The 12,026-nt window shown below is 49.0% G+C and overlaps 1 protein-coding gene across 3 annotated transcripts in view; it reads right to left on the reverse strand.

The window, feature by feature from the left end:
* Lrsam1 (leucine rich repeat and sterile alpha motif containing 1) overlaps positions 1–12,026 on the reverse strand; it is a 55,907-nt gene that overhangs the window by 42,773 nt on the left and 1,108 nt on the right. For all 3 annotated transcript variants that reach the window (XM_045161158.1, XM_045161164.1, XM_045161150.1), the window contains exons 3-9: positions 10,101–10,188; positions 9,471–9,527; positions 8,516–8,560; positions 7,181–7,258; positions 5,798–5,866; positions 2,654–2,738; positions 996–1,117 (exon numbers count right to left, since the gene is read on the reverse strand). In XM_045161158.1, the coding sequence (XP_045017093.1) occupies positions 996–1,117; positions 2,654–2,738; positions 5,798–5,866; positions 7,181–7,258; positions 8,516–8,560; positions 9,471–9,527; positions 10,101–10,172 (528 nt within the window). In that variant the 5' untranslated portion in view covers positions 10,173–10,188. The remainder of the gene's footprint in view (positions 1–995; positions 1,118–2,653; positions 2,739–5,797; positions 5,867–7,180; positions 7,259–8,515; positions 8,561–9,470; positions 9,528–10,100; positions 10,189–12,026) is intronic.

Genomic DNA, 12,026 nt, shown 5'->3' on the forward strand with positions numbered 1-12,026 from the left:
GGAGGGAGGGGGCATTACCATGGGATATTGTTTACAATTATGAAAGTTGTCAATAAAAAAAATATATTTAAAAAAAAGATCTGGAGGCTGGAGAGATTGCTTAGCCGTTAAGGTGCTTGTCTGTGAAACCTAAGGACCCAGGCTCAATTCCCCAGTACCCACATAAAGCAGATACACATGGTAGTGCATGTGTCTAGAGTTTGTATGCAGTGCCTGGAGGCCTTGGCACACCTATGTGCACTCTATCTCATAAATAAAAAATAGAAAACAAGGAAATAAACAAAGAAACTACAGTATTAAGGAAGTTGGGATCCCATTAAAGGAAAAAAGAAGAAGGGGAGGAAATTTCGACACAGAAAGACACAGAAGGCAGATGACGGGTAACAGGAAAGAGCAGCCTCTGCCTCTCAATACCTTGATCTTGGACCTCCGGGCTCTTGCCCACGAGAACACAATCTTTTCTTGTGTAAACTGCCTGGTCTTGGGTCCTTTGCTAGGTCAGTCTGAGATGACTCATACAGCGTCCCTGTGGTCTAATGAGGCACAGTTTCTGGACTACCACATGAAAGCCCAGACCCCCAACACGTTCCCCTGGCTGTCTTCTGTCTCTCTCTCCCAGCCTTTTGGGCTCTGGGCACAGCAACTTCCAACATCATCACTTCCTCGTCCCGGGCCTGTGCTTCCCTCCGGCCTCTCCTCAGCCTGCTCTCTCCACGGGATGCCCGTGGTCCAGGTCTGCACCACAGACCTCGTTGGATCTCACACCATTACTTCCATGGAGAGCTGGGCATCTGCTCTTCTTCATGCTTGACTTCCACCTTCCCTCCACTCCACGATGGCAGCAAAGTCATGCCATGTGTTCACACACCATTCTCTTTGTGAGCTCCTAGGACGATGGTTTGATGGACCTGGCACCCTGGGACCAGGGCAGGCACTCTAGAATGCAGGGGGGGGGGTGGTCCACAAAGAACCGCCAGAGCGGCACCCAAACTCACCTCCAGGGTCCGAACATGTGCCAGCATCTGTGGCAGTCTCTGGATCTCGTTCTCACTGATGTCCAGGGTGCGCAGGCTTCGCAGCTCCCCCAACATGTCTGGCAGCTCCTTCAACTTGTTGTCTGAAGAGACCAGGATAGCAGGACTCAGCACCCCAAAGCCCCTCTGCCACTTCCCTTCCTGAAACCCAGAGGACTCAGGGGACAGTGCTGCAGAGGTTGTCACCACTTACTAGCAAGCAGGGTGACCTCCCTCCCCAGGCCTCAGTTTTATTTTGTTTTTAATTTTTTTTTTTCATTTAACAGAGAGAAAGAGGGAAGGAGGAGAAAGAGAAAGAGAGAGACAGAGACTGACTAACTGAGACTGGGTACGCCAGGACCTTCATCCACTGCAAATGAACTCCAGACACATGCGCCACCTTGTGTATCTGGCTTATGTGGTCCTGGGGACTTGAACCTGGGTCCTCTGGCATTGCAGGCAAACACCTTAACCACTAAGCCATCCCTCCAGCCTAGGTCTCAGTTTTCTATCTGTAAAATGGGAATGGAAATTATAACACTATGCAGCCTCTCAGGAGTATCGAAGGAGACGATATGAGATGATGTGCTGCTGCGGTAGAAAAGAACTTAAAAGTTGAACTGATTCACTGGGTTACTGTAAGAATTGTTGAGGAGCTAAAACCTATCTTTGTCAGCAGATGGAAAAACTCCCAAAGGAGAAGCTGTCCAGAAAGGGCCCAAAGGGATGATAAGAAGGACAGTTTAGGCTAAAACAAAGTAAAATGGCATTCCTTGTTAGGGTGGCCTGACTACAGAAATGACTAATATGCAAATTGTCACATCTCATTTGTTCACTTTCCCTCCCTTTGGCTATGAGAACTATAAAATGGAAATAAAATCTCTGCTGGGGCCAAAGCTCTTTGGAGGGCTACCTCAAGCTTTTTGGCCCCCCGGGTAAGGAACTCCTCTACTTTCACTCATTCTGGCCTTGGAGTGATCTTTCCAGAGAATTTCTACAATACTGCCACATAGAAAGTGATCACTAAGTGGCTCACCACTGGTTTTCTCCTCAGTCACACCCCCCCCCACAGCGAGATGAGCCTGAGGCATTCTGTGCAGAAAGGGCTCAGGGTCAGGAAGAGGAAAGAAAAGAGCTGGGGTATGGCAAGCAAGCCCTCCTTGGAGGGGGAAGAGGAGGGAGAAGACACGGCATTGGAATCTGCACTGGTACCTTCCTGGGGAAGCCTTGAATAGGCCATACCACTGAGCCTTGGATTCCCTCGCGTTAGCTGGGCAAACCCCTGTGCTCCGCCTGCCCATGGAGGCTGGTCACAGTGCAGTGTGCGTGTGTGCAAGCGCTACTCCTGGAGTAGCCTGTGCCACTCCGCACCAATGCTGCTGCTGTCAGTCCATTCCTCTCTCGTCCAGCTACTGAGCCTAGCTGTCACAGTTGCATGCACCCCGTCCTTTAAGTCCAGACAGTCTGCTTCTTGTTGCCAAGGAGACAGACGGAACAAGCGGGCGGTCAGTGTGGTTTACAGCATCACCCTGGCACTCAATGGCACCCACGCAGACCACCCTATGTGTCCTGGCTGATTGGAGGTGGTCTGATCCTAGAGCTGTCTAAGAGTTACGTGGGCAGGGCTTCCTGCCCCTTACCTTTCACACTGAGGGTCTGCAGTTGGGCTAGGTTCCCAATGGAGCGTGGGAGATGGGTCAGTTGATTCTTTTCCACATTCAATACCTAAGAAAGAAAGGAATGACATGAGGAGTCCCACAAGACAGCAGCGACATCCAGGCACTGATGTGCCTCCCTTTAACCCTTCCTGCAGTCCTGCCAGGATGGCATAGGTGCTACAGGCCCAGCTGAGGAATGTGGCAACAGTCTCAGAGGTAAAGCCATGTGCCCAGGACAGCGAGGCCTGCTCCTGGCTGAGGCTCTGTCATTTACACTACAGCAGAACGCCAAGGAAACGCATACAACCAATGGGGGTGGGAGAAGGGCTAACAGGGTTGGGGGCTGAGTGAGGCAGCAGAGGATTAGGCTCTGGTGATCCAGTGTTGAACAACAGTAGCTGAGCAAACTAAATGATTCTGCGATCTGTACCACACTTCAAGGCTGGAGCTGGTGGTGTTGGGATTGGAGCCTGGGCTCCGAAGACTCCCACAGCGATGGTCACTCCAGGATGTGACAATGCCGGGTGAGCTAGGCTAACCTGATACCACACTAGCCATTAAAAATTGATACAATATGCAGAGCACCTTTAATTCCAGCACTCAGGAGGCAGAGGTAGGAGGGTCGCCATGGTGAGTTCAAGGCCACCCTGAGACTACATAGTGAATTTCAGGTCAGCCTGAGCTAGAATGAGACCCTACTTCAGAAAACAACAACAACAGAAAAAGGAAAGGGGTGGGGGGATGATACAATGGAGAAATGTCTCAATGGTTAAGGCATTTGCCTACAAAAACTAATGTCTTGGGTTCAATTCCTCAGTACCCATGTAAAGCCAGATGCATAAGGTAGTGCATACATCTGGAGATTGTTTGCAATGGCTGGAGGCCCTGACATATTATCTCTTTATTTCTTCCTGCCTCTTTCTCTCTCTCTAATAAATAAATAAATAAAATATGTCTCTTGAAAAAAATATATAGGATTGGAGAGATGGCTCAGAAGTTAAGGCACTTGCCTGCAAAGCCTAAGGACCCAGGTTCAACCCCCTGTTGCCCACATAAAGCCAGATGCACAGTGGCACATGCATGTCAAGTTAATTTGCAGTGGCGGGAGGCCCTGATACACCCATTCTCCCTCCCTTCCCCCCTCCCTCCCTCTCTGTCTCTCTCTTTCTAACTCTCCACACACACACACACACACACACACACACACATATCTGCAAATAAATAAATAAATAATTCATATAATAGAACCTGGGCATGATGGCACACGCCTTTAATCCCAGCACTCAGGAGGCAGAGGAGGGAGGATTGTCATAGTTTGAGGCCACCCTGAGACTAGATAGTGAATTCTAGGTCAGCCTGGGCTAGAGTGAGACCCTACCTTGAAAAACCAAAAATAAAATCAATGTGGGCCAGGCGTAGTGGCACACGCCTTTAATCCCAGCACTTGGGAGGCAAAGGTAGGAGGATTGCTTATGAGTTTGAGGCCACACTGAGAATACAGAGTGAATTCCAGGTCAGCCTGGGCTAGAGTGAGACCCTACCTTGAAAAACCAAAATAATAATAATAATAATAATAATAATAGTAATAATAATAATGTGGCAGATAAATGTTTGATGAATCAAGGATGTCTAGGATATATTGTCATGTGTTCAAAAGTTACAAGACACACAGTACAGCAACTCTATAAAAATATCACATTAAAAAAGCTTATCTTGCAGGGCATGGTGGCGCACGCCTTTAATCCCAGCACTAGGGAGGCAGAGGTAGGAGGATCACCGTGTGTTCAAGGCTACCCTGAGACTACATAGTGAATTCCAGGTCAGCTTGGGCTAGAGTGAGACCCAACTGTGAAAAACTAAAAAAACAAAAAATAAAAAAAAATAATAATCATATAAAATAATAAATAAATAAATAAATAAATAAATAAATAAAAGCTTATCTCCCCAGTCCTAAGGCAAGGCATGCACTGTGGTTCCCAGTGGGGACAAGCACTGTTGCTCTGCTACTGTGCCTTGTGCAACTTCGGGCCAGTTTCAGTTCACACCTCAGTTTTCTGTAACATGCAGTCACTTCACCGATGTGATGGTGTGTTCATGGAAGCCATTCCCCAGTCCTCTCTGGGGTTAAGCAGTGAGCTGGGCAAAGGGCCCCTACCCCCCAGAGATGTCATTTTAGCAGAAGGCCCATCAGTGGGCAGTAAGTATGTAATAACAATGATGGACAGCAATCTGCTCTTGGGAGACAGGGGATTCATGTAGATAGGGAGGTTGGGACCAAGGTCAAGCCCTGCCGATAGGTCCAGAACACAGCTGCTGTGGACAGGCCCTGATGGGGTGGGACCAGGGGTAGACTAGGAAGTGATCTTGGTGAGCAAAGGAGAGAGAGGAGGCTAGGAAGCCAGCTAGGTCCCATCATCATATGGGTCTTTGTTTGTTTAGAGGTGCTGGGGTGGAAATGCAGGCTTGGGTGTGCTAAGCCTGTGCTCTGCCGCTGAGTCTACAGGGGGTCTTCTGGGTCTTACTGGGTCTGCAGTCTAAGTGCCACGGGAGCCGCTTCTCCTGCCAGCACTGAGTCTGGCAGGGTGGTGGCTGGGATCTCTGCAGGGGATGCCAGGGCAGGCTGAGCGCAGGGCTGGCCCACGCGGGCGTTCTTCGTGCAAGGGTGGTGACTGACGAGCGAGCTGGGAGCGCAGAATCGGTCTTCTTGAGATGTGGGCTCACTGGGCATTTTTATGTATTTATTTGAGGTGGGGGCAGGGTGAATGGGCACAACCATGGCCTGTGGACATTGCGAATGAACTCCAGACGCATGTGCCACCATGTGCACCTGGCTTACATGGGCTCTGGGGAGTCTAACCGAGGTCCTGAGGATTCGCAGGCAAGCACCTTGACTGCTAAGCCATCTCTCCAGCCCCCTCCTCACTGGGCATTTGTTTTTGGGCAAAGACATGGAAGCCCATGTTGAAGTCCCACAAAGTACATGTGCCAAAAACCCAGTAGAGACTCCCAGAGCCCAAGCACAATGGCAAGGGGGCCACAGGCACCAAGTGCAACCTGTGTCCACTGTTGAGAGTGCACCAGAACATTCCACCGTCAGGGGTGGGCTTCCATGTCCTGTGGCCTTACCTGCAGGGCTGTAAGTTGCCCTATGTCATCAGGAAGGGCGGTCAGCTGATTGTCATGGAGATCCAGAACCTGTAGAGAGAAGAGTCCTGTCAGCCACTGGGACTCTAGGTTCCAGAGCAGCTGGAGGGTAACAGGGCCACCTAGCACATGTGGTACCTCAGCCCACCCTTCCTTCTACTCACTCTGCCGCAATCGCACCTCGTGTTCTTTCCTTTCCTTTCTCCTTTCATCCTCCCCCCCCTCCGAATCTCTTCTTCTCTTTTTCAGTGTTTGTTGGTTCTCCTGCTTCAGCCTTCCCAGTGCTGGGATTACAGGTATGTGCTGCCATGTCTGGCTTAAATGTTTCTCTATTTTTTTTTTTTTTCTGAATATAGAAATAATGGTCAGGGGCTGGAGAGATGCCTTAGCGATTAAGGCACATGCTGGCAAAACCAAAGGTGGCACATGCATCTGGAGTTTGTCTGCAGTGGCTAGAGGCCCATGCATACCCATTCTCTCTCTCTACCTCTTTTTCTCTCTCAAATAAATAAAAATATTAAAAAAAAAATAGAGCAGCGTGTGGTGGCGTACACCTTTAATCCCAGCACTCAGGAGGCAGAGGTAGGAGGATCACCATGAGTTTGCGGCCACCCTGAGACTACATAGTGAATTCCAGGTCAGTGTGAGCTAGAGTGAGATCCTACCTCGAAAAACAAAAAACAAAAACAAACAATATCAATGATAACAAAAACCTGGGTTTCTGTGTGACTCAGTGGGAGAGCAATGTGTTCGGTATGTGGGAATTGAAAGAAAAGAGAATGCAGCAAAAACTTCACCCACCTCACCTGTCAAGTTACCATGAAGAATGCCTAGTGTGCAGTGCGCATGCTCCAGCCCTCACTGGGCGTGTATATTCCCACTCACAAGGCTCCAGTTCATGCAGAATAGCCCAGGGGTGATGTCTTCCCTACTGTTTATTATTATTTTAGGTAGGGTCTCACTCTAGCCCAGGCTGACCTGGAATTAACTGTGTAGTCTCAGGGTGGCCTTGAACTCATGGCAATCCTCCTACCTCTGCCTCCCGAGTGCTGGGATTAAAGATGTGCGCCACCATGCCCGGCTCCTCCAGTTCTTTCTTTGGGCTACGGCTTCCATCCTTCAGCCAGCTAACTCACGCTGAGTTTCCAGCTAGAGTGGAAACCTCAAAGCCAGGGCCTGGCCTGGTTCTCTTTGCTGCCCCATGCCATGTGTATGCTCAGTAAACCACACTGATCAAACCCCACAACAGCTTTTCTAGAAGGCCTATCTAGTATAAGTTTTAACAGAGGAGAACTGAGGAGGGTGGAGAAGGCCAGCTGCCCCCTGGTGCACCAGAGACCCCAGTGGCTGGATTGGGCTGGTTACCTTGATGGTGGTGAGGCTCAGGATACTGCAGGATTTGGGAAGCAGGGAAGCGAGGTGATTTGTGTGCACAATCAACACCTGTGAGACAAAGGTCGGCGAGAGATCAGGGCACAGACAGGCAGGAAAGGCTAAAATCAAGTGGCTTCACACAGGGAACACAGTGGCCCTACCACACTTAGGGCATCATTTGCTCAGCCAGACACATGACGGGAGATGCTGTTAAAGTCACAGGACTACTAAACATGATGATTTTAAGATCTGGAATTCCTGAGCACACCTTTCCACCCTGTGGCTCTTAGGTTCTTTCTGTCTCCTCTTCTGCAATATTCCCTATGCTTTGGAGGCTGTGTTTTAAGTCTCCTTTAGTGTTGTGCTCTGGACAGTCGCCAATTATCTGCACTGAGTTTTGAGTCTCCTTTATTACCCCCACAGTGACTACCAATAACTGAGGACCTTCAGTAAAATGAGGACTGGGGAGAGGGGAGATTATAATCCAATGGAATTATCACCAATTTGTAATATGTCCATATGTTTAGATTCTCAAAAAAATTTTTTTAAAGGTCTGGAATTCCAAGGGCACAAGGGAGTTTGGTGTTTAATTCTACTTTCTGTTTTGAGAAGAGATTATCTGTTGCCTTAGACTGCCCCTGCCTTAGCATCTTCATGGAAAATGGAGAATAATGAAGTGCCTGCATTGGAGGGTTGCCATGATGATTAACAAGACAAATGGACATGTTTGGCCCAGGGCGGGCACATGATCCAGTGGTCATTCCATGTCACCTGTGGGTATATACAGAGGTCAGCTGCTGCTATCATATGTCAGGGGCAAAAGGTTCATCATGCTTTTGGTAGGAAGCCCCCTTTTTCTCTCTCTGGGTCTAGACAAGCTACTAAGAGAACACACACCTACGTTCATCCCAGCCTGCAGAGGCGACACTGCAATCCACTCCTCATCTCCCCGGGACGAAATGAGTACAGTTTCTACTGTGACACTGGGGAGTCATAAGCAGGCACTAGGCGACAAGCATTGTACTCCCCCTCTCTCGCGCACCACCAAGAGTACAGCTCTGAACGTCTTCTTCACTCCACAGATGAAGGAACCAAGATGTGAGGGTTTCAGGAAGTTAACCAAGTCAAGAAGGCAGAGCCAGGGTTATCTAACCCCCAGTCTGCTCTCTAAGTGTGACAACCCCTACCGTGGGCCAGAGCAAAGGTGAGAGCCAACGGGAAGGGAGGTGGCCATTTGAGGAGGAGGATGGCTCCTCAAAGACCCATGTGGTTTCTACCAAGCAAGCGCACAGTAAGCCGTTCTCTGAAGATAAAGACTCCGCTCACCTTCTTCTGCAGAACTTTGCATGTCGCAAAAGCCCCAAACGGGATCTAAGAGAAGACAAATAAGGGTAAGTGCCTCCTCTCCTGCCAGCCTGTCATCTGCTCTAGGAGTGGCACTGGGCTGAGGGAGAGATGGGTGGGAGGCGAGGGCAAGATGCTGACTTGGAGAACAGTGCTCAGCTGAGGGAGGGACGAAACTGGAGGAGGGGTGGCCAGCCCTCCTCTGATAGTAGACAGGAGATGGCCCTGCCCTAGGCCACCTACTGAGTCCCCATCATGAACCCTGTCAGGGGCTACAGAAGCCTGACTCTGCTAGTATCTGAGGGGTTTGGAGGTATCTTCTCTTTTTCTGTATGGGATCCTCGTATGTAGCCACGCTATTCGTGAACTCTCTCTGTCTTCTTTTGTGCTGCTTGGGATGGAACCCAGGGCTTTGACCGTGTCAGCCAAATGCCTTGCTTTCTGAGACACAGCTGGCCTTGAACTGGAAATTCTTCGGCCTCCACCTCCCAAGTGCACCAAAACATAGGGCTCATTTTCTAACTAGACTAGATGCCTTGGCTCTTGGAGCCTATGTGGAGGCCAGAGGATAGTCTTAATTCTTTTTTTTTTTCAAGGTAGGGTTTCACTCTAGCCCAGTTGACCTGGAATTCACTATGTAGTCTCAAGCTGGCCTTGGCCTTGAACTCACAGTGATCCTCCTACCTCTGCTTCCTGAGTGCTGGGTTTAAAGGCCTGCACCACTGGCCATATTAATTCTTTTTTTTTTGGTTTTTTGAGGTAGGGTCTTACTTTGGTCCAGGCTGACCTGGAATTAACTATGTGGTCTCAGGGTGGCCTCAAACTCATAGCGATCCTCCTACCATTGCCTCCCAAGTGCTGGGATTAAAGGCGTGCATCACCACGCCTGGCTCCATCTTAATTCTTTATGACTAGTGTTTTAAAAATCTTAGTTTACCTCTGAGAGTTCACATTTAGAGATGTCAAGAATGTCATCTGCCCCAGCTTCTTTTGCCTAAAGGTGAAAAAGAATTTTTAAAATTATTTCCTAATATTACTATTAATGTTGTTTCTGTAAGGTGCCAGGTGTCCCAAGCATGCCAGGCATGCTTTATCCCTGAGCCATATCCCCAGTCTTCCAATTTTTTTTTTCTTTTTTGAGGTAGGGTCTCACTCTAGCCCAGGCTGACCTGGAATTCACTATGTATTCTCAGGGTGTCCTCAAACTCATGGCGATCCTCCCTCTGCCTCCCAAGTGCTGGGATTAAAGGCGTGCTCCTCCAAGCCCGGCTTTAAGAATTATTTTTAAATGTCCAAGCAAAGCATCCTTGTGGAGTGGGCAAACCAGTCAAAGAAACATGGAAGGAGCTGGAAGGGATCACAGCCACTATCTGGTTTCATAGATCTCTTCTGGAAGCGACCCAATCACCCCTTCTTTCCCAGAGCTTTCGATCCAGAGGGAAGAGGAACCGGGTAGTGCTGAGCGCTCAGTGTGGGAGGGAAGCGCGCTGGCAGGGGCGGGCCGGCGGCGGAGGGGCGTGGCTTGTCTACAGCCGGGGAGAGTCAGAGGAAATACACTGTTCCTCACCAGACACATTTGGTACTCCAGGCGTTTCCGTGCCTCCTCGCTGGGTTTCCGCTTCCGGAAGAAGAGTGGCATGCTTCCCTTCAGGACTCTGGGGCATAGGGAGAAATCAGAAAACGGGGAATGTGTCACAGCCTCTGACACTGTGCACAGGTCCTGGTCTGCTAGACTGAGCTCAGTGCCCTGAGCCCACAGGGTCATGCTCAACACTGTTCTTTTTTAAAAAAATTTTTTGTTTCATTTTTATTTATTGGTTTATTTGAGAGCTATAGACAGAGAGAAAGGGGGGTTGAGAGAGAGAGAGACAGAGAGAGACACAGACAGACAGACAGAGAAAGACAGATAGAGAGGGAATGGGCGCGCCAGGGACTCCAGCCACTGCAAACGAACTCCAGACGCGTGCGCCCCCTTGTGCATCTGGCTAATGTGGGTCCTGGGGAATCGGGCCTCAAACTGGGATCCTTAGGCTTCACAGGCAAGCTATTAATCGCTAAGCCATCTCTCCAGCCCAACACTGTTCTTTATTAACAAAACAATATGCAGAGATGGGGCACAAAGACCACAAAAGTAGGCCAGGAGTCCTGGGTTCAGATCCACATTTGCCACTGACTTACTGGGAGGCCTTGATATCAACCTCCTGGGCTGGCGATGAGGGGGGTTTCCATCTCTCCTCTACCTCAGGTGCTTTCCAAGGACTTTGAGGACTCAAATAGACTCAGCTGCTGGGTCACCTCTAGCTTGGGGAATGGTAGGAGAGGCAAGCAACACCAAAGTAGAACCAGCCATGACTTGAGGAGCTAACTATATTTCCTAACCAAAGATACCCATGAGTTAAATCACAATCAAAAAGCAATCCCACGGGCTGAGCATGGTGGCACACACCTTTAATCCCATCATTTGTGAGGCAGAGGTAGGAGGGTTGCCATGAGTTTGAGGCCACCCTGAGATTGCATAGTAAATTCCAGGTCAGCCTGGACTAAAATGAGACTCTACCTCACACCTCCCCCCAGGAAAAAAAAAAAAAAAAAGCAATTCTGGGGCTGGAGAGATGGCTTAGCAGTTAAGACGCATGCCTGTGAAGCCTAAGGACCCAGGTTCAATTCTCCAGGTCCCACGTAAGTCAGATGCACATGGTGGTGCATGGGTCTGGAGTTTATTTGCAGTGGCTAGAGGCCCTGGCATGCCCATTCTCTCTCTCTCTCTCTCTCTCTCAGTCTCTAATAAATAAATAAAAATAAATCTTAAAAAAAAAAAAGCAATCTTCAGGAGCCCAGCATGGTGGCACATGCCTTTAATCCCAACACCTGGGAGGCAGAGGTAGGATGATCACTGTGAGTTCAAGGCCACCCTGAGACTATATAGTGAATTCTAGGTCAGCATGGGCTAGAGTGAGACCTTACATTGAAAAAAACAAACAACAACAACAAAAAAGAGCAATCCTCGGGCAGCTTAACCATACCCTCACAGTCACATTAGATTCTCACCACCGGGTATAGTAGTAGAGAAACAAATGCTCCGTGGATATCCATGACCTCACAGTGCCTGACACTACCTACATAAGACCATCATAATAAGAGGAAAAGACCATGACATCAAAATAAGAGAAACAAATGCTCATTAAGTTCAGTGACAGACAGCCTGGACTTCTCATCCTTCAAGTCCTGATCCTGTGCAGTTTGCCCAGATCCTTGGTGTTCAAGTAGCTCAGCATATGTAAGCACATTACTGTGCCCAGTATCTACAATGGTCAATGCTCCTAAGGTAAGGACCAGCAACAGGCAGGAAACCATTATCCAGGGAACAGTGTGTTTAACAACATGAGCTTTAAGATCCAAGATCTGTCACTCATCAACTGACACTTTAGCTCATCTTTCAGAGCCTCAGTTTCCTCTGTGTAATAATGCTACCAACACTGGGTTCTGACTGCAT

Source organism: Jaculus jaculus, chromosome 1, assembly GCF_020740685.1.
Source record: "Jaculus jaculus isolate mJacJac1 chromosome 1, mJacJac1.mat.Y.cur, whole genome shotgun sequence".
Classification (NCBI taxonomy): domain Eukaryota; kingdom Metazoa; phylum Chordata; class Mammalia; order Rodentia; family Dipodidae; genus Jaculus; species Jaculus jaculus.